General features: G+C 27.5%; 1 protein-coding gene across 2 annotated transcripts in view; it reads right to left on the bottom strand.

Moving 5' to 3' along the window:
• LOC129980972 (nuclear pore complex protein Nup50-like) overlaps positions 1–23032 on the bottom strand; it is a 39219-nt gene that overhangs the window by 8985 nt on the left and 7202 nt on the right. For both annotated transcript variants that reach the window (XM_056091526.1, XM_056091525.1), the window contains exons 2-5: positions 19812–19987; positions 7077–7578; positions 4954–5253; positions 3595–3676 (exon numbers count right to left, since the gene is read on the bottom strand). In XM_056091526.1, coding sequence (XP_055947501.1) covers positions 3595–3676; positions 4954–5253; positions 7077–7578; positions 19812–19955 — 1028 coding nt within the window. In that variant the 5' untranslated portion in view covers positions 19956–19987. The remainder of the gene's footprint in view (positions 1–3594; positions 3677–4953; positions 5254–7076; positions 7579–19811; positions 19988–23032) is intronic.

The raw sequence follows: 23032 nt of genomic DNA, 5'->3' as shown, positions 1-23032 counted from the left end.
TGCTTTTTGTTTCCTTAGTAAAAACTAAAATTTGGCAAGATTGGTGGAACAAATAACAATTTTCAAGTCGATGGGTTATTAACCCTGCTGTTCTGTTCGTATTTACTTCATGTAAGTAGCGTTCGGGCCAATATGACCTGACTCAGAAAACTACTCTTTCTTGCAGTAACTGATAGGTGCCATATAAGAAATGGTTTAAACAATAGTAATATAAGTTTAAAAATAGCTCTAATAATATATAGCAATTACAAAAATAACAAAAAAATGTTTGAAAATGAGACTCACAATAATATAAAGCATCTATAAAAATAACAGAAAAATATTCGAAATTGAAACTATTTGAATTATTTACAATTCTAAAAATAATATTTTACATGAGATTTGCAAATGCGATTCTTACAATTGTAGCATAACATATTAGTTTTGCTGTCATTACTTGACGAACAGAGCTTGCAGGTTTGACACACAAAATAAAGTATTCTCAGCAGATCCCAATGGTACGCTTTCCCTTTTTTTTTCGATTTTCACTTCACTACTTTATTGAGTCCTCCTTCTTGGTAGGTGTGGCTTTGCTTCAGTATGTAGAAAAATGAGCGATTTTCCCAGTTCTTCCAAAAATAGTCTTCGTTTAGTCAATTTTTGTTCCATTCACTATGTATTAAAGCCAATGGAACAAATGCATTGTATGCAGAAATATCAAGCATGTTAAAGAATACTATCGTGGGCCAGCGATTTGTTTTTCTTTTACAAGTGTATATGTTTAAAAGTTGAGCAAGAGTATCCACAGTCCCTTTAGTTGAATTATAATTATATAAGTTTATTTCATAGAATTAGTAATTAATTATAAGATCATAAATGGATTTTTGTCAGATCTGTTGCTAACTTCTTTGTCATGATGCAAAGAGCTCATAAGAATAACATTCTTGTTCCTTTTTGGGATGTAGTTTACAATTGTTGTGTATTCTGTAAAATAAAATAAAGCTGTGAACTTTTTTGTTTGGCATTTCATCAGGAAGTTGATTTATTTTTTCTAATAGTGCCAAGCATAGAAATTTTCTGTTTCAAAAAAAAATTGTCCTAAATTGTAAAATGTGAAAAAATTATCACATATAATGTTGTGCCCCAAATACCCATAAGTGAGATCACACACTACTTGCATTCCTTTATTTTTTTCTGGCTTTGACCATTGTTCTATTCCAGTGTAAATTTGTGTTTTCAGTACATATGAAGTTTTACTGTCGTATAAAGTCCTATCCTATTAATTGTTCATCTACAGAAATATTTTCATTCGGATTATATAATTTCAGTAGAATTTCTATTCACTTTTCCAAAATATCTCGCATTGCAGGTAATTTATTCAAATTTCTTTCCCCTTGACGAGTAGATATACTATTAAAACGAATACCTCTCAATATAGTGCAAAATATTTCAAGGGACGTTGTCGCTTGAAATATATTTCTGCCAGTTTCTTTATCCCATAAGGATTTTGTTGATTCTCCATATGATTTATAAACACCAGCTAACAGTAATAATCCAATATATGCTTGAAAAGTTTCACTTTTAAAAATTTTCCAATTTTTTCCATAAACCCTTTCGCCTTCAATATTAGTCATATTTATGATTTCGTTTTCAATTGTAGAATTGAATACTACCTCAAATGCACTTTTTACATCTGATATCCTTGTCATTGCATATCTTGTGACCCGTGGAATAGTTTTTACAATATTAGCAGTGGCTGATTGAGAAGAATGTGGCAGCAGATCCAACTTACATTTTATTTCACGATTTTTGTACTGAATACTCCTTTTATAGTTCATTTGTTGAATATTGGTATCAAAATCGTTGCCAGAACTTTCACTCTCAATTTTATCATTTGTATGATTTTCATACTTTGATACTTCTTCTTACCTGTCAGAAGCTTCTATTAGTTTAGCTATTAATTTATCTATTTCTGCGATTCACCATTTTTCTCTCACATTCGCAGGCACAACTCTTTTACAGTGTATCAGAAAGTAAAATACAGCAGAAAAAAGAAACATTACAATAAGAGCAAAGAGATTAGCCCCCTGCCAATCGTATCAACATTTTGGACTTTGCACACGCTCTCATCATGAGACCAAACACATACTTCAACGAAACAGGTTTCAAAAACGGATAAATTACAAAAACTATTGTTGTTCTTTTCTTTTGAATTATTCCAAACAAAATTTAACTTGTATGAGTAAAAATAAACGATTTTTTTTTGCATTGGGTCATATTGACACAAACAATACAATAAAATAGCTTACTATGAAAAAAATAGTTTACGATGAAAAAAAATATTCCTTTGAAATAAAAATAAACCTAAATCCCTCTAGGAGCATATATATTTATATTATTTACCAAAGATATCAATAAGTTTCATGAAAGTATCCCTGTATTATATATTTTTACAAAGGTATAAATTTTATTTCGGGCCATATAGACCCGAACAGAACAGCAGGATTTAAAAATACACCATGAAAGAAATCGCAAGAAACTTAAGTTTTCAAGTTAAAATCTCACCATACTAGATTTTACACAATTGACTAATATAATTACACAGCACCATTAATTACAATTCAGTATAGTACATTAAAATCCCTCTAATTAGTCATTCAAGGTATTGCTCTGAAAGAACATACTAATGAGAATGATGATCGAATTTGTACAATACTAAAGAGGCTTCACTGCAAGTTTTTGACAGAAGCTTCTGCCATATTCGATAAACCTCTGTGGCACTCCAAATTCATTCCACTGTATTCTTATTTTCCATTGATAGGACCAATCTGTGTATTCTTCTTATACAACACATAAAATGTTAACCATATAATTATCAAGCAGAACTTAACATTTCAAACTCTAAAAAAAGTATTAACGTTTGAAATTATATATATATATATATATATATATAAAATGTCTTTCAATATCGCAACATGTATGGCACGGTACATTTTTCACTTTGCCCCTATCCATAACTATCCCAGTACAAATGGCAATTGCACCCTCGATTCCTTGTCCAAATTTTCACCTTTTCTTGAAACATCTTATAAACTATTCTTTACAACTTTGCTTCCAAATTATTGTTTTCACTGTATGGGGAAACAAACTGCTATCTGCACTTCTTGAGAAAATTAAGCACTTTTTAACCACCTTATTTCAAGATTAAGCACTTTTCATGACGCTACTCACCCTGTTAAAGCCATAAAAATAAGTAGTGTTTATGGACTTTTAATGATGGTATGCACCACTGGAAAATAACTTACCAAAAACTAAAATATTTAATTTTTTATATATAATTATAATAATATCTTATAATTAATTTTAAAATTATCTAATAATTTATATTTAAAATTAATTTAAAAAATTTAATATTTTTTAAGAATTTGATATTCATAAGTTTATATAACAGTAATAATTTATTTCATAGAGGGCTTAATTTAAAGTTATACAATAAATTTCTAAATTCATGCTGTAAAAATTGCAAAGAATGGAATAATATCTATAAAGACAAGATTTATTAAACACACACACACAGTGAGAGAGAGAGAGAGAGAGAGAGGGAGGTAAAAAAACCTTTTAGAATAGAAAGCATCTTCCTCAGTCACAGCAACAAATTCATTTTTTGGTGGTACATATTCAGCTTCTTCATTCTCAACTGCAAAGATGATAGGAGCCATATTAATATTAAGAACAATAATTTTTGTTCATCAAAGCTTTCTAAATTTGATTCTTAATATTCCTCTATAAACAACATCATTAAAAGAATATCACCAAAAATGTGTACCTTAAATTTAAAGTTAACTATAAACATTTGAGTGCTGAAGAATTTTATATAAAATATTATAATTATATTATATTGTAAATATTATATAAAAAGTAATTTTTACTAACATACCAACAAAAATACTTTTTAATTCCATGAATTCTTTTTTGCATAACATTTTTTTTATATGGCATTACCATTTTTGTTTTTTAACTAAAAACTTCACACTATTATAAGATTTTTTTTTTTTTTTTTTGTCTATGCAATTTTTCTAAAGAAAACCCTTTTACTTATTAAAAATTAAAATTAAATGTGAAAATTTTGCATCTGCACATTTTATCAAAAACTATTAATTAAACTTACACAGATAGCAATTCTCAGACTTTATTTCCTCATGTATTCCTAGATTAGTGCTAATTTTTGAATATCTACCACTGTCGTACCTAAACACCTCTACACATGCAAAGTTATTAATTAATATTTTGGGGGCTTATTTTGATTTCATATTTTATTCCATTTTTATAATAATACTAATTCCACATCTAATATATGAAAGTAGAATTGAAATAATCTAGCAATAACTTATGATGACAGCTAATATTAACTCATCTGAATAATCAACTATTCAAATCAATGCAATCTTGCACATACTTTATATAGCTGTTTTATAAAATTAGATTCCAATAACAGATAAAATCTCACATGTAACTGCATCAAACTTACTGTTTCTTTCTTCTTTTAACTCCCTTTTGCTTTGTGCTTTCTACAGAAACACTGTACCTTGGGAATCTCTAACTTAATTAATAAAATTATTAAAAATTGCAATTATTCCTTTATTTATCAAATTATTTAATATTAAATCCCTTTTATGTATGAATTATTAAAATCATAAACAGAAAAATAAACTCTTACATGGCTCTTTATAGTTTAAAAATTGTCTTTCATTTAGTATACTCATTCTTTATATACCAATCATCTTTAATACAAATTTTTAGATAGAATGAATTGTAATTTCAAACTTATTAATATCCAATTAGCCAAGTTCCACTACATAATGATCAAAAATAACATTGGACAATCACTGTATATATTACAGCACTTGCACCATACATAGTAAATGAAATAACATTGTAAAGGAAAAGAACAATAAGATTGCAATAAGGTTTTACCTGATTCTATTTTTTCTACAGGGGTGCAAGCAAAAGAGAAAGGTTTATCGGAATTGGATTGATTTGCTGCTTTATTAAAAAATCCAAAAGAAAATGGAGCTGGTGTTTTCATCTCTTCATTGCCAGCATCATTTCCTTCCTTTGCACTGCTAGTACATCCAATTGAAGAAACTGAAGAAGTTGGAGTAGGAGATGATTTTATACCAAAACTGAAAGTAGAAGTATTTGTGGTATTGGATTTAAAATTTGCTCCATAATCTGTTTCATCTTCATTCTTTTCCTTCTTAAAATTTGAATTATCTGGAAAAAAGTGCAAATCTGTTTAAAGAAACACTATTTGCAATGAATATACATAATGAAATAATCTCAACAGCTGAACAATGGTTCACTTTTTTACAATAACAAATGATAGATTAGAATTTTATTATATAATACAAAATGTAATTATAAACACTAAAATTGAATCCAAAATCAGTAGACAACCTCCCCCCCCTCTTGTAATCAAGTGACAGTTTACAACACAGAAGTACTTGAATTGCAATGTTTCGAAAATCCAAATTTTTGTTGGCTAATGAGGAGTTGTGTAGAAATTATAACATTTTAAAATTTTTCCAAAAGATTTGCTAGAAGTTTCATTTTTTACCATTTTATATGATTATAAATAATTAATGAAAAACATTTGATGCAGAAACATAACTTAATTGTACTTGCATGCTCATTAAAATTAAAAATCCTCACAGCATCATAAAATTTAATCATTTAAAAGATCTGATTTTTTTTTTTTTTCATTTTAAGAATAAATAATTTAGATAATTCACAGTAAAAATACAAAATTAAAATTTAAGAGCATTTTGAATCTACTTCAACTTAAATTTCATTTCCTAAGCAATTGCTTAGATTTACATATTAGTATCTAAAAAGAATAAAATTCAAAGTTGAAAACGTACTAAAATATACATAGAAATATATTTAAAAAAACATTTTTAAAGTAAATTACTGAAATTTAATAAAAATTTTAAATTGCAGAACAACACAAAATGCAACATAAGAATTTTTAACTGGTCAAAATATTCTCTTGCTAGCTAACATGAATCATTTGTAAATATTGTTTCGATTTGGTTATGTTTTACCTACATCTCCTTCCTCTATAAAATGTCTTTTGCAAGCCTGGAATTGTTGCTCAACACAAAATGTGAACATCGTGAAAAAAAAATATATATAATCTCATTATATCCGAACATTTTAACAAGAAATTTTACACGTTAGCAAGCAGAGAACTTAAGGTAAAAACTAAGCATGCTCTTAAACACTTTCTGGAGACATCGATCAACTGTGAAAGTAAGAAGGGGAGAAATCATAAAACAATATGGATCTTTTTGATAATGATGCTGTTTTAAAAAGGAAAAGGAATTAGGCATATGGTATTTCAGTCGCTCGGCTGTTCTGTGGATGTTTGAACAACTATCTGTCTCAACTTAATTAAGAGTCAGAAGATTAATATATACTAAAAATATTTATGTGTGTAATTGCAGTGTCCAAATAAATCTACTTTAGTTACAGCCATGAAATTTATCAAAGTTAGTCTTAATGGTTACTCAGTAAAACTTAAAGCCAAACTTTTAAATTTAATGTAGAGAAGTTTTTATTTGATATTTTTAGATTAGATCATGTCTCAATAATTAAAAAAAATAGTCAAAATAGCCTTTAATTATTGATACTTAATTGTTTTTCGAATTAGCAGAGATTTTCTTTTCAGATCTATAATAGAAAATAGAAATATTCATTAGACTATTATAAGCTAAGGGTACCTATATCTTTTCAATTATGATTTGGCAAGAAAACAATTGAAAATTAATGCTACAAGAATCCTGTCACAAATTACATTGTAAGGGTACTGCTCGTTTAGTATAAATTGTAAAATTATATTCTGGTATGCAGCAAAGATCCTTACTATTTATCAATATCTAGTGCTCATTTAAATATTATAAATGTGTTATATCATTTACTGATAAAATAATATTTTTAATGTCATAAGGCTTCCTTTAGCAATAAAAGTATGTTTTCAAAACTCTACTTAATATTTACTCTTTCAAGCGAGAGAAAATTTAATACGGAATACAAACCGTTAGAAGATCCTGAATGATTTGCATTATCCTTTGTAATTTCAGCAGTTGATGATCCACTGAAACTGGGTTTATTATCAGAAAAAGTTGCTTCCTTCATTTTTACTGGATAGATAACATTAAGGGTGTCCATATGCTTTTTGTAATCATTAAAAACAGGTGTAAAATCACAACATGGATTCTTAGCTAAATGCAGCTGCATCCACTTCAAAACACTTTCGTTTAGGCTCTGCAATTGTCTATAATATTCTAAATTCCGTGCTTGTTTCTCTTCAGGCTTGGTATTGGAAGTGCAGGCCTTTGCATCACCTGAATTCTTTTCTTGACTACTAGAAGTGGTACCATTTGGTTTCTCCTCTTTCTTCACTGTTGCAGGGAAACAGCTGTTGTAGCTTGAGGCGTCAGTCTTTACAGAAGAACTAAAAGGACTGGCAACACCAGAGAATCCAGAAAATTTTGCGAAAGGTGTCATTCCTGGACTATTATTACCACTTGAAGAATTCTGGCAAAAAATTTTAATGGAATCAGATATAAACATATACAGAAGACCTGCATTATTTTATTTGAAACATCCTAGTCAGATTGTGATAAAATAGCAAATTCACAAAACTTTTAATTAAAATATAACTTATTTTAATTTAAATAAGAGAAAGATTAAAATTTAATAATTGTAATTTATATAATACATATATTACAGTTTTAAAATTTAAAAAAATGTTTATATTTCAGCACATTATATACTCAGATTTATATTAACCAGTTTGTTTACACAATTACCATATTCATTGAAGTATTAATAAATTAGGAATAAGTCATTCTATTCTTTACATCACAAAAGTTCAAATGATTAGAAATAACTAACATTTCTAAATAGTTTTGTTTCTATCAAAATAAGTACTCTGAAAAATTGTAAAGTTTTTTTTTTTCTTTTTTAATAATAAAGTTTGCAAAATATAAGATAATAACAGAAAGAAAAATCAATATATGAGTATTAATTAATCATTACACAATTTACTTACATTTTTTATAAAAAAAAAAAAAGTTAACTGTTGTATTACCATAAATAGATTCAATAATAATTACCAGCAAGGAAACTATCAATTTAAAACAATCAAATGTTTACATCAAAAATATACATACAAACAACCAAAATATAGTGATTTAAGAGACTTGAGCTAATTCATCTCTCTTTTCTATTATAACTGACTTCATTAATTCAATTATGACATATGCGAACTAAGAAATATATTCAATTAGAAAAGATTTAGCATTGAATTAATTTGTCAATCTAACTCCCCATATCACAGTATATAATTTTTCTTACCTCTTTTAAGTTATATATTTATTTACTATCAATAAAATTTCAATAATCAAAGTCTGCAATCCAAAAAGTATATGTAATATTGTTTTCAATATAAATATTTCTTTAATTTAAAAACACCTGATTTTATCTGCATTATGAATTTTACACACTTTATTTTCCATATATATTATATATATATGGGTGAAGATCAAAGAGATTTAAAGCAAAGCAATGAAAACTATTGTATTTGTTTAGAGAAAATGATTCTTTCATAATTCCAAGGCATGTTATTTATTATCCCTATTCAAATACTTTTTTTTTTTAATTACAGCCAGTCACTCTGTAACCACAGAACTAAGCAATTCAAAATATTATTTTCAGTTATATATGTATATGAGAGACAGAGAGAGAGAGAGAGAGAGAGAGGAGAGAGACTACTCAAAAAAATAAGCAATTAATAAATACTTTTTAAGCACATTTGGAGAAAAACAAGAATCAACCTTAACCTAATATTTTTTAAATTTTTTATTACAGAACTATTCCATAAAATAAATTAAGCTTGGTATTAATTAAATAAGTATCCATATAAGTCTTATCACTGCTTCACAATGTAGGCTAACACCTCTCCCTGTGGGCACAAAAATCAAGAGGCCTTAAGCAGAATGCCATTGGCAGGCAAATTTCTATTTTCAGGGTCCCAGAGTCGGGGGGGGGGGGTCATACATGCTACGAAATTTTTTGACTAGCCAACTGCATCCAAAATTTATGACAAAGCTACAATTTTAAAAACAAAATATCAAATTTCATTTATCTAAGTTTACCCCCTCCCCCCCTTTTTTTTCTTTTTCTGTAACAAAGTTAACATGCATGCAAATGTACAAACCAACAAATGGTTCACTCATTAACAAACTAGTTCACAATTTTGATGTGGAACTATACTTTAGATGCTAAAACTATGTGGCACATTTTACCAATGTAGCACTTTGCATTTTTAAGTTATCTTGTTCACTAGTACTTGGACAAAGAAACCTAAAAGAAACTTCATTAAAATTGATTTCATTCAAAATTTGTTTGAAATCTACAAATTTAATATAAAAAAATAATTCCAGCTCAAACCCTTTTTCATCGTGCTCACAGAAAAGCATTATAAAAAAAATGTGTTAATTGAAGGTTTGAATTGTAGAGATAGGGTTAAATCTTGTTTGAATTTTTTGACAATTGCAATTCCTTCTATTTGAATAGTTGTATAAACAAAAAATGAATTTTTATTGACATTAATTTATTTTTGGTATCATTTTGCAAGAGTAACAAATGATCTACAAGTAACTTTTGAGCATCATGAACATTTTACTTATTTTTTATTTTTGGAAACCTTGAATCATTGTATTTACTTTTAAAAGATAATAAATAAAAATGCACATTTTCTGGAATATTGTCAAAAAGTTCTTAATGTTTACACAAAAATTAATTGAAATAAAATTATTTAAATAATTCACTAAATGACATAGAGACATAACTAACAAATGCTCTACGAACAAATAATAACATACAAAAAGCAAAGATGAGCTGAAATTAATATTAAAAACATAACATGAATATATACAATAATTTCTTTCTTTCAAAAAACGTATTTCACAAACAATGGAAATGAAAGAAGAGTCAAATAAATGAAAAAGTATGTTTTTTCCTTCTATGAAGAGTTGCTAAACCGAGACACATTTTCCACTGATTTTCAAATTCATTAAATCTGTTAAACATTGAAAGATCTGACACTGTAAAGAAAATACACCTTATAATCAGGCAAATCTAGTGTGGTGAAGTGATTTTTTTTTTCGCCATTAGAAAAAAACAAAAAAAAAAAAAAAAAAAAAAACATTAAGATAAAAAAAAAAAAAAAAAATAATAAGCACTTTTAAGGTCCTTATGTAAGAACCATAAGAAATAAGCAGTTTTTAAGAATTTTTAATGATGTTATGCACTCTAATACATACATTTAAAATGAATTCATATTAATTTTTACTTTCTATACAAAGGTAGTAGCTTTTCTCTACAATGCTGTATAATTTTTATCCTTTATGTAAGTCATTCATTTGACAGCTTCTAATTTGAAAAATAGTTCTTTTGCCAATAAATCAAACAAGTCATCCAAAAATGTGCACGATGGATTAAAACATGAGGTTTAAAATGAAAAAAAGAAGCATAATCATTTAACATACCAGACATTTAAATCTTAAATGAATTAAAATCAGTATTAAAATCTTAAATTAATTTGTTTATAGATTCCACAAAATGACATAAGAAAGCAAAGGCTCATAGCAGCATTGTCAACAAATATAAATAGATAAATAGTACTTTAATTTCTTAGTTTTCAACAATGGGAAAAACAGATAATGAAATATTTGCAGAAACAATGAAAATGATTTGAATTTCACTGCAGCAGTGAAAAGTATAGCAAATTATGCCTGAAAATATGTTAAAAAATTGTCAAAATAAGGGCAAAAATTATAATATAATAAATATAATTGAAAAGGTAATTCTTTGAGGTTTAAGATAACACAAAATTTAATTTTGTAATTTTATGTAATAAAAGTTCAAGGGTCAAGGAAGTTAAGGAAGGAAAAATGAAAAGAAGGAAGTTAGGAATCAAAGAAGTTAAAAATGAAAAACATCAGAATTTCATTTGATTTCTTTAAAAGGAATTTCACTTTCCAAAGAATGTGTTGAGAAAACATAGCATTTTTAAGATTTCCACATCTTCTGCAAAACTATAAGGCAGTCTCTCTCTACAAAGTAAGTGTAAATAAAATAATGTAGTTCAGAACCAACATCTGGCATATAATCCACAACTGCAGAATCAAAATTGTATTTGACTTTATCGTTCAATAATTAAAATTGTTACTTATATATGCCAGCTGAAGTAAAATATAAACATTGATACTTACTGTGTGAAATCAGTTTGAGTTGCAGTTGTAAGGCATTTATAGTCAGATACAGCTGCAATCAGATCAAGTTAAAAAATCTGACATTTGAACAGCACCATAATAACTGGACTTCATTCTGTATCCGAGTATAGCTCAGATTATGAGCATGTTATTTGCCTTACACTGATTTTTTCAAAACATATTTGGATGTGGCAATATGTAATAATCTAAACACATTTGTTCCTTTAAGTAAGCACTGATGTATCTATTAATAAAAGAATTTGCATAAATAACTATCATTCAATATCATTTGGTATGTAGTTTTTAGACATTCTGTAATCTACTCAATTTGAATAAGATGAAAAATGGGAAAATGTCTGAATAACCAAACATTTTATTTAGAACTCAGGGCATGTAGAATGAATGATCAAATATATTAATAAGCAAATTTTAAATAGAGAACTAATAGTTAATTCTGAAAATGGAATAGTTTGTAAGGCAATATATTGCTGAAGTTGAAAACAAGTTGTGGCAATATATGGACAATAAACATTGGGGAATAAAAAAAAAATATTTTGATTGTAGGTAAAATATTGAAGTAACAATATGTGATCTGCACTGCCATTGCACATAAAAACATACATTCACTTTTATTACCAGTAGAAAATAAAAGAAGTCAATAAAAAAAAGAAAAAGATTTTTCAACATAGGAAAATATTTACTCAAAAAGAACAGAACATTAAAGAAAAAAGGTTGAAATAAATCAATTGCAGACTTTCTATATTGTCCACAATATTTTATTTTAAACATTAAATGCATAATTTAAATGATACAAATGCTTTTTTTTTCACTATTAAAATAAATCATGTAGATACAAGCAGCACATTTCGGAACCTTTTTTTTAAAATTGTAATTATCAGTTAGAGGTTACTTCACATTGTGACAGCAATAACAGAAATAAGTATTTTTATTCTTTTAAACTATTAACTTTTCTTTCACAGAAAAGTAAATAGAATTTAAACCTAGAATTGCAGAAACAAAGCACATAAGTCCAATATGGAATATTTGTAGGAACTATAAAAACCATTATTGTAAAAAAACTCTTAAAAACCCTAATAAATATGCTCAACATACAAAATATGTATGTTCAATATTCATCTATTAATTATTTTCACCTATTATATAAGTTAATCATACAGAGCTGCAAGTCAAATAAAAAGGTAGAAAAAATGAAGGAGATGTGTGAAATTATATAAGCTTTAGAATGGAATTTTGCAAAGAAAGCAATTTTGTTTTCAGCATATGGAGAGTCAGAGTGAAAAAATAAAAATCTTGCAATTAATATGTAGAATAGATTTCAAATGATAAAAGAATAATTTAGGACCACAGAAAAACCAAAATGACATATTATATATATATATATCTTACAGGTCCATATATTTTAAAAGTAGGCATCTTGAAATATTTAAATTATACCCAGAAAAGATTGAAAAAAATTATATATGTACACAGAAAGGTGGGGACAGGACATAGAGCTGAGATACTGATAGAGGGAGTGCAACCCTAATTTGGTGTAGGACAAGATAAAATCACGTGACTTGTGGACAGAATTTGTGTTCACTGTAATCGCATTCTCCGTTTCCCATTATATTTGAATGGCAGATTTTTTCTCGCTTTTAACTGTTGGATTTTAAAACTTATTTAAGTCATGTTTAACTATTGCTCTGCAATTGGATCCAAGAAAACGCTTCTAAGGATAGTTCTGTATCATTTCACAGGTATGTACAATAAACATATTCTGTTTATATTCATTTTAAGTCAATTTAAAATTTCGTAACCTCCATCACTCAGTGATTTTGGTGTTAAAACTAAATAATATTTCATAGTTTGGTTTAGTTATTGTATTAAATTTAATTTGTTATTAAGCTTCATTTAAACTGATGTAACTGCATTATATTTTGTTACTTGCTTTATTTTAATCTTGAATGCGTTGCAAGTGCTTGGCTGCAAGCTTGGTGTGATTTTTTCTCGCCAATACAAGTGTTTACATAAACACTATTGACCGATTAATAATTGTGTATTTATTTTAGTGCAAATAAAGTTCCTTATTATTTCCAATATATTGTTTCTTTTTTACCATAAATATTTGAATCGTATTATACCGTAAAAGATATTAAACCATCACTGTGAATGAAATAGTGAAACAAACTTTTTATTGAAAATGTTATATAGTAAAATTTTATAAATGTGCTAGCAGTAATTGCATGTTTTATAACTTTTAATTAAGATCTAAAAAGAAACTAGTGGATATTCTAAAGATAAACTATTAAAGTGTGAAATGGAACAAGTTACATACATAATTTGTCGAATTTAACTAATTTCAAACAAGCCTGCATTTCACAAACTAAGTTTTATTACTCTCAATAGTTCTCCATGTTTCTTCACAGAATTCTATTCTTTACTTCTAATAAAGATGAGTGTGAGTGTGTGTTGGCATTCCAAAGGCCACATTGTTTGACCAAGAGTATCAAGCTTTGTACAAATGTACTTTGGAGGGTGAGAATGAGGAAATGGTGGCCAATTTTTAAAAAATATTAATTAAAATTTTTATTAATTAAAAATTAAGCAAAATTTTGGCATCTTTCTGTGATAACTTCCAAAAATATTATAGTACAAAAATAGTTAATATACCTTAAAATTCAATTTTTTCCCCCCAATTACATCTATACAGTTATGAAAGAGATAATATGGGGTGGATACTTTTTTTAAATATGCTTTCGTCAAAACAAGAATGAAAAAAAAAAAAAATTTTTAATTCGTTTTTATCCCAAATAACAACTGGATTGTAAATATGTGTTCATGCATAAATATGGATTTGACTTACTCCAAATGAAAAATTACATATATTCTTAGATAATTTAAAATAATGAATTCTAAACTACAAAACAATGGCAAGCTCCTAATAGAATCAAATTCACATCCATTGAAATTCAAAAGTTTGAAAGTGTAGTAAATAATAAGAAAAACACAAAAATACTAATAAAAAGAATTAAGGAAAGAATATTAAATCTAATATCTATAAATATAGCAAAGAAGAATATAAAAATCGATTTTAACAGTAGTTTCTAAAGATGAAAAAAGCTTTATAAATAAGATACAGCAGCATGCTTTTGGCCAAGGCAAGAGCAAATTTAGTTGAATTTTTAAATAAAGTCCTTTCAATGTAGGTTAAGAGCCTGCATCCTAATGCATTCAGATTATAGTAATTTGTTCAAATTAACCAATGTATTCAAATGTACACAAAAATATTTAGTATGATTACTATATTGTTTAATATAATCAGTTTTAATATATAGAGTTGAAACAGAGTATAGAGTTTATAGAGTTTTTAATATATAGAGTTTAATAATAGAGTTTTAATATATAGAGTTGGCAAAACCGTCATTTTCAACAAGTAACAACAACCAACAGTCCCGAAATTTTCTGCTTCAGTTGTAAAAAAACACTAGGGCATCATTTTACCTATGGGATGCAGTTCATAATCATTTATCTGCATTAGAGTTCTCTGGTTTGATTTAAAACAACATCTATATTGCCAGCTTTGAAGTGAAATCTGAACAAACACAAAGCATCAGTACCAACAACTAAAATGACAAAGATATATTGGGAGAAAAGAGAGAGAAATGATTTGATCATTAAAGAAAACATTTTACAGGATGGTCTGCATTTCTACTGTTTGATTTCCCATGACATTTTTTTGGATGCTTCCAATATAAAGCAACATCATTCTAAAGATCTTATTCTTTTTAGTTATTGCATAATATGTTCTTAAGTATATTTGAAAAGTTCTTCTACTCTTTTAACTACAAATTAATGCAAAATAAAATTTAATTGTCAGGGGGAAAAATCATTTTCACTTACTGAATTTCACATAAGCTTCAATTATGTAAAATTAACCTTTTCTTTACAATGCATTAACCAATATTAGCAAATACATGCCTATTTAGACTGACTGATAGCCAACCAGTAATATCTTAGAACTGTTTGTCAAATTTACTCCCAAAAAATACAATGCCAAAATATATGCACATTGGCGGAGTGCTTAAGAATGAAATTATTTGTTTCATTCCAGTGGGTGTTCCCTATTCATACTGTTTACCAACACACTAATCAGAACTGAACAATAATTTTACTATTAGAAAAAAAAATTTACTAATATAAAATGAAATATCTGCATCAAAATAAAGTTTTTCAATGAAATCAAAACTGCATTAACCCTTAGCTTATGAACAACAATAAAAATTGCTTGCATGCTGGTTCAATGCTTAACCCATAAAATGGAGAAAACAGAGAAAAACTGGTCCTTATCAATTTTTTTTTCCATTAATCATTAAAAAAAAATGTTTTAGAGGTATAAATTGGGGGGGGGGAGACAGTATGAATGGAAATTTTTGTTGCAAACAGTTTCATATGCATCAACCATATAGGGAAAATGCTGCTCTTATCTTCAAAATTCTTTTTTGAAAAAATTATAAGCAGCATGTGTACCTATAATATAATTTTAAAAGAAAATATTAGCAATAATGTTCATTTCATACCATCCATTCATATGAAGAATTTAGTAATTCCTGTTCATAAAGTTTAAAAATAAACAAAAAAAAATGTTTTATGGAAATAATGGAATAATATCCGATACTTCATAATTCAACAAGATCTCCAAGAAGGGGGGGGATATTATAAAATACTAATTTCATTAAAACAAACTGATTTAGAATTATTATAATAATGGATCAGTATTTTAGAAGCATTTTTGAATATTAATACCTAAAAGTCATTTTCATTATTGTAACTTAAGGTACAATCGATTTGATGACCGAAAGAAGAAAGGGGGTGGGAATAGCTCCATATATATCTTTTTAAATTAAGAGACAACCATAACAGCAACAGGAGCCGGGCTTCAGTTAGGATGCCTTTTTCAATAGTATGCAAAACCATTTTCACTAATTATGTCAATAACTTGTCATGCTGAAAAAAGCAAACAGAAATTTTTGGCAAAAATATTAAATATTTATACCTATATGCAATAAATTAAATATTGTGGTTAATCTTCCTCTTCCATAAATTATTTTAGACTATCAGTAGAAGTTTGACTTTCATTAGTTGTCAAAGATGTTTCATTCTACTTAAGAAAAAATTCCAGTAAATTATCATGTTCAATAAAATTTATCGATCTATATTTTTTTTAAAAATTCTAGTTTTATAATTAAACTCCATAACTTTTCACTGATTTTTCCCAACCTTACTGAATTCCCTGATGATTCTCAGTTTTCCCGTTGTCTGGTCATCCTGTTTCAATTCTTAACAGGTACAGTCAAATCTCATATAACAAGAAAAATAAAATGTAAAGAAGTGCTTAACGAGCGATGTTTTGCAGAATTTGCAACAAGAAGATAGTGCGCTATACTGACTTGTATCAGTTTGTATCGAGTACTTGTTTGAAGAGAAGCTGTATACCTGTAGGGTCTTTAATGATGAGATTTCGTCTTCATCCAATATTTTGGGGCTAAAGGTGGATAGCAGTGACACCGAGCTAGTGGAATAACGCCGCCAGAAATGATTATAGAGCTGCATTCCATGACATTAAATAGCAGCAGAGGAGATTTGGTCAAGAGGAAGAAAGACCCAACTCCCAGTAAAAAGTGAATTGGTAAAAGCAAGGGAAATTATTAAAATTTAGGGAGCATCACCCAATTTTGAAGCATAGCCAAAGGGTCTTTAGACAATTTTTTGGGGAAAAAAAAGCATGCATAAAAATGATTTTCATTACAAATTTAGTTGAGTATTTTTATGGAATGGAACACATATTTCCATTTTACATGGATTTCTATAGAAAAATGAAAAACTTTCACTTGACAAGTGTTTCGCTTTACAAGATTCAAGAACAAACTACGCTCATTCAGTGAGGTTTCACTATATGAAAGTTTACTAAAAATGAATCAGCCCAACATTGTGGTACAAATAAAAATTGATAATTTGAAATGAAGTGTGCAGCATTGTTTCACAGATTTAAAAAAAAAAACTAAATACAAGCAATATATATAGGTAAAGTGCTGAGGAATAATTATCACAAAGCAATAATTAGTGAATTTTTTTTAAAAAAAATTATAGATTAAATTGATCTAACAGTTTTTTTTTCCCTTGATGCAATAAAAAGTTTATTGTATTTATTTTGACTATTATTATCCAAATTTTTAAATCTCAAGTGAGGCAAAGAAGAATTAAGAAGCTATAGTTTGTTCACCGAGACAAGAAAACAAAACCAAATAAATGTGCATGCTTTACTGGCGATGATTAAACATCTGCACTTTGCAGATGTTTAATCATTGCCATAACCTTTGCCAGGAGCACTAGCTATGACATTCTATAGACAACCCGAGCTACTGTTTTGTTTAATTTATTCTGCCATTGACTTCTTAAATTTATTATTATTATTTTTTTGAAGGATTTGATATTTTATATTAATGGAGAGTGAAAGTATTTATATTAATGGAAATTTCTTCACCGAAGAAGAGAGTAAAAAGAAAAGTGTTGAATAAGGCCGTAAAAAATTTGAATTTATATAAAATGTGGCTTGAAGAGAACCCTGAATTTTTGATGTCTGATATAGGGAAGAAAGCTGCTCAAACAAAGGGGGTGAATAAAGCTTCTGTTTTCCAAGTGATAAGAATACAAAAAGTGCGACGCATTAAATTCTTCATAAAAGATGAAATCACGTAAACTTCTCTCAGATATATAGATGATTTTGACCAGAATTCTATTAGGAGAAAAGCCCATGAATTCCTCTTCAGAAATGAATTGCCCACTATAAATAAAATTTTGAAAGTTGTAAATGATGACCCTTATTTGCCAATTCTTAAAAGAATAACATTTTATCATCTTATGAAAGTTAAAATTTGCATACTCACGAAGAGGAAGGAATAGTACTCTTATTGATAAACATGAAATAATTGTGTGGAGGCGAAAATACTTAAGGCAAATCAAATCTTTAAGAGAAGAAGGACGTAAAATATATTACTTTGATGAAACTTGGGTAAATGAAGGCCATACTCTTAGTAAAGTTTAGAAAGATACAAGAATAAAGTCTTCAAAACAAGCATTTTTAGTTGGCCTTTCTTCAGGATTAACATCTCCCTCAGGAAAAGGAAAATGGATAGTTAATACACATTGGTCATTCAACTGATTTGACATATTCAAATCCAATAAAAGCAAAGATTACCATGAAGACATGAAATCTGAAAGATCCGAAAAGTGGTTTACTGATATTTTAGTTCAACTCGATGATAACTGTGTAATTGAAATGGACAATGCTTCTTATCATTCCAGTAAAGCAGAGAAAATACCAAATACTTCATGGAGAAAACAACAAATTTTCGATTGGTTAATATTTACCAGTATCAAGAAAAATCTGAGAAAATCGACATTAGCTGTTTTGGTACTTTGGTACCATCATAATATCATTTACACCTGCACCAATAAAATGCCGGCAAGATTTGCGACATATTGCATACAAGCCTAAAACTTTTTTGGCTGTTTTTTTTTGGGGGGGGGGAGGGGGGGTGCAGGTTTAAATTATTTCGTGACTTTTCAATTATGCCCATCTAACAGAAAAGAAACTTCTTTTTTTTAATTATCAGTAACTGATAAATTTGAAGCTTGAGTGAATAAAATAAGAAAACATCTAAAGAAATATTAACTAAATATTCATTTCAAGTTTGTAATGGAATTTACAGAAAAATATTCACATTAAATTATTTATTTCAAATCTTCAGCACAGTTTTTGTATTACTTTTCTTGTACCTTTTTACTCGCAATGTTATTGCCAATTCCAACTAGATAAAATTTTGTTTCAGCATTTATACATGGCAATGGTTATAGTTCTATTAATAGTAAATTTTACTTTAAATATTTTACCCTGTCTCATAAAGTACATTAAATTGTTTGAGAACAGAAATTTAATAGAAATTTTGTTTAGTTCATCTTATAATATATTAAATCTAAATTAAATCAAATAGATGGCAAAAAAAAAAAAAAAAAATTGCAAAAGTAATTAAGAAGTACTATAAATATCTAGCTCTGAAATACAAGACTGTTAGCTTTCTTTGAATTCATAAGAAGTAAATTCTTACCCACAATAACCAAGTATTAAAAGTGTACTTATCTGAAAAATTTACTTTTTTAATATACTGCAAATGAGATATCACAAGAGCCAGTTATAATAATTTTTGCTATATACTGCAACAACTAATACAGAGCTTTAGTAATGGTTCATTATTAACAGGATTGCTTCCTAGAAACTAAATAAGCCAAAGTTGTATCCAGAAGTATGTAATATTAAAAACTACTGATATTGTTAATATCAATGCAGTAAAATGGTTATCAAATTTTTATGCATTATATATATGTGTGTGTGTGTATAAACATTTTACTACATATATCTAACTTTAAACTCACTGTTAAACTTCTTTTAGCTTTCCTTATGATACGATTCTGAAGTTCAGTTGCACTACATGGTGTAAAAGAACCAGCTTCTTCTTTATCATCAACTGAATCCCAATTGTCATGATTCAATTCAGATGTTGGCCCTCTTTTAGCCATTAGTGTATGAAGTTGATAATGAAGGTACAATTCTAAAATATAACAAGTTTCATTTATCAAAAATACCATTCATGCATATGAAAAATAAAAATGTTACATATTAAAAACTTATCTAAAAATAATAAATCTACATTATATAAAAATATTAACATAAAAAAACACAATAATTTTAAAAAGCAGTTCAGTACATCAGAAAAGCAATTTTACTTGAATTCTAGAAAAGAAATTGTCTGTTAATGATATTCTTTTCTTGGTTTATTATCTTGTTTTTTCTTGGTTTTTTTTTTTAATTTCACTGTTATTCATAAAAATAATAACCACTTTTGCAAGCAACCTATCACATTAACTATCAACATCACCTCTGCAATTCACCTATCATATTATGATTACCAACTGACCACCACAATGCAAAAGTATTAATTTAAACATGTTAGCCAACTTCTATAAATATATCATCACTTCAAATGAAAGGACTACTTTAAAATTGTATAGCAAAAATAAAGCAATCTAACTCATTAGCTGTGCATGCAAAGCAGTGAAATCAACCTTGTTGAACCTGGGGAGTTAGAGAGTCATATTTAATAATCTCTCTCAAAAATGGAAGAGTGAGACACATGACCAGCATGTGCGGGAATTCCAGTGTCTCAAAGCCCTGAGAGAGGGTTTTTTTGGGGAGGGGACAATGCTATAATTGAAATGCATGATCAGTTTTTAGCCCCCTGCGATTGTCATTTGTGACTTGAAGGGAAAGTTTGATTTGCGATTGTTGAATTTACACACACTCATGTTTCAGCAATTTTGGATACATTTTTTTTGTTGGCATTTTAGTATTATTACAGAATTAAGAGTATATTTTAAAAATAAAATTAGGATAAACATAAAACATTATTATCTAACTATATTAAACATAAAACATTATCTTTGAATCTCTTTTGGATATTTTTCTTTAAGAAAGTATATTTTCTTACTTATCAAACCTGAAAACATTAGTTAATAATAATCAATAATACTTCACCATTAATTAATAAGAACCCAATTATCATCAATTCCATTATCTCATTTTTGAATAATAGACATTTAAGCGATTTCTAGTTTCCATTTTTTCCCCCCTCCTACTACAGTTTTTATACTTGAAAACATAAAATGTAATAATTGGATTACCACATTTAAAATAAATTATTTTTGCATTTTTCTAAAAAATTAAATGATTGAGAATCAACAAATATATTCATACATTATTATTCAGAGAAGTGAAATATTTCCCTTCGTTTATTCACTTACATATTCAGATATAAAATTTTAATAACTCTTAAATTTACCTAAATTTTATTTCAAGAAAATAATGACAATGTATCGACAAGTTAGCATCAAAAATAAAGACAAACATCGAAATTTCTAAATCTGTATGAAAAAGTATAATTGGAATATATTTGAATAAAACTAAGCATTTTAAGTTATTTATTCAGAAAAAAAAAAACTTTATATAGAATAATTATGTGAAGCAGTATATTTAACAAAAAATACTGAATGCTTTCTTCAAATCAGGATAATAGAAAATATTATTCTAAAAATTACACAGCAAAATAAATTGACTTTTTAGATACAACATTATCTATAAAAATAAAAGATTTAAAAAAAATCAAAATTTTCACACTGATATTAATTATTTTCATCATGATAAGGTTCCAAACAGTCTATTGATAAACATACTTGGTAGATATAGCACAACCACAAGTTTTAAATGGCATTATTTCCACAGTTTTAAGTTTCAATTTACTGTATCTTCGGCAAATTTTCTTTCTTCCTTCAATTTTTATTCATTTATACAAAATATTTTGTTCTGTTACGAGTCTTTCAACTACAAGTGGACACTTAATTCCACAGACAATATAAGGGGCATATTTTCTATTATTTCTAGTTTGAAATCGAAAAGTTGTCTTAAAAAACTAGCAAAATTACATTTTTTTTTTTGCATATCATGAAGAAATAACACAGAATCTCAATGCTTTACACATTGTGGATAATAACTGAAAATTTAGATAACTTGCAGCAGAATATCCTACCTTTTATGGATAAAAAAATTTTTTTAATAAAAAAAAAATTGCAAAAATGCGAAGATAAAAAGAGAAGCAGTTAAATTATAAACAAAATATTTTATGATTTGCCCAAAACTTTCCCTTCCTGTTTCTAAAAACTAGTATTTTTAACATTGGACAGTATTTCCTGTATACATATAGAAAAAAAAAAGTTCAAATGGCCAAAAATCTCACAATCTACAAATTTTTTTTGCTACAGTTCTTTTATAATAAATATCGTTAATATTTTTTTCTCTGATATGTTTTTGAAGTGGATCCATTGTGCTTGAGAATTTTGTTCCAAGGCACCTCTCCTTTCTTGAACTTGAATGATTTCAATTCTTACCTTTTAGTTCATTCAAATCAATCATTATGAAAGAATATACTTTTTTATATTGAATTTCTTTTTCTTTCAATGCCTTTCCTTCTTCAAGGTCAACTAAATATTTTTGTCTTACCCCTGTTACAGCCAATCATAATTTCTTCATGATTTTAAGGTAATTTGAATATTCAGGACATTTCAAATAACCACTTCTTTTAGGTTTCCAATTTTGATTCGTTAATTTTTTTAAAAAAACCCTCCTTACTATATCAGTTTGCATAAGAAAATATTAAAATTTTGTTATTAATTTCCACAGTTTGCTAACGATTTTATCTTTTCCTAAATACTATACAAAAAACTGTCATTACTAACTATTGCTGATGAAACATATCTCAAGAATTTGGTATTATTACTTTACTTACAAGGGGAGGGCACAAGGTTGAAAACTAAGTTCGGAATGGGATTCAATGGTAGTATACATTTAGAATGTTCATTCTTGAAAATATTAAAACTTAATAGCCAGCCTATTTTGAGAAAATGGTCCTCTAACTTTCAGCATAGTTTATATATTAATAAAGTGTCATCACCAAGACCCGAATAGTATAGTAAATAAAGTACTGGTATAGCATTCACAAGATCCAAGTTCGGTCCTGGGTTAGAATCTTTGCTTTTTTTCCCAA

The sequence above is a fragment of the Argiope bruennichi genome, chromosome 8 (genome assembly GCF_947563725.1).
Source record: "Argiope bruennichi chromosome 8, qqArgBrue1.1, whole genome shotgun sequence".
NCBI classification, from domain to species: Eukaryota; Metazoa; Arthropoda; class Arachnida; order Araneae; family Araneidae; genus Argiope; species Argiope bruennichi.
The sequence above is the reverse complement of the archived record's forward strand: the minus strand, read 5'-3'. Positions and strand labels throughout refer to the sequence as shown.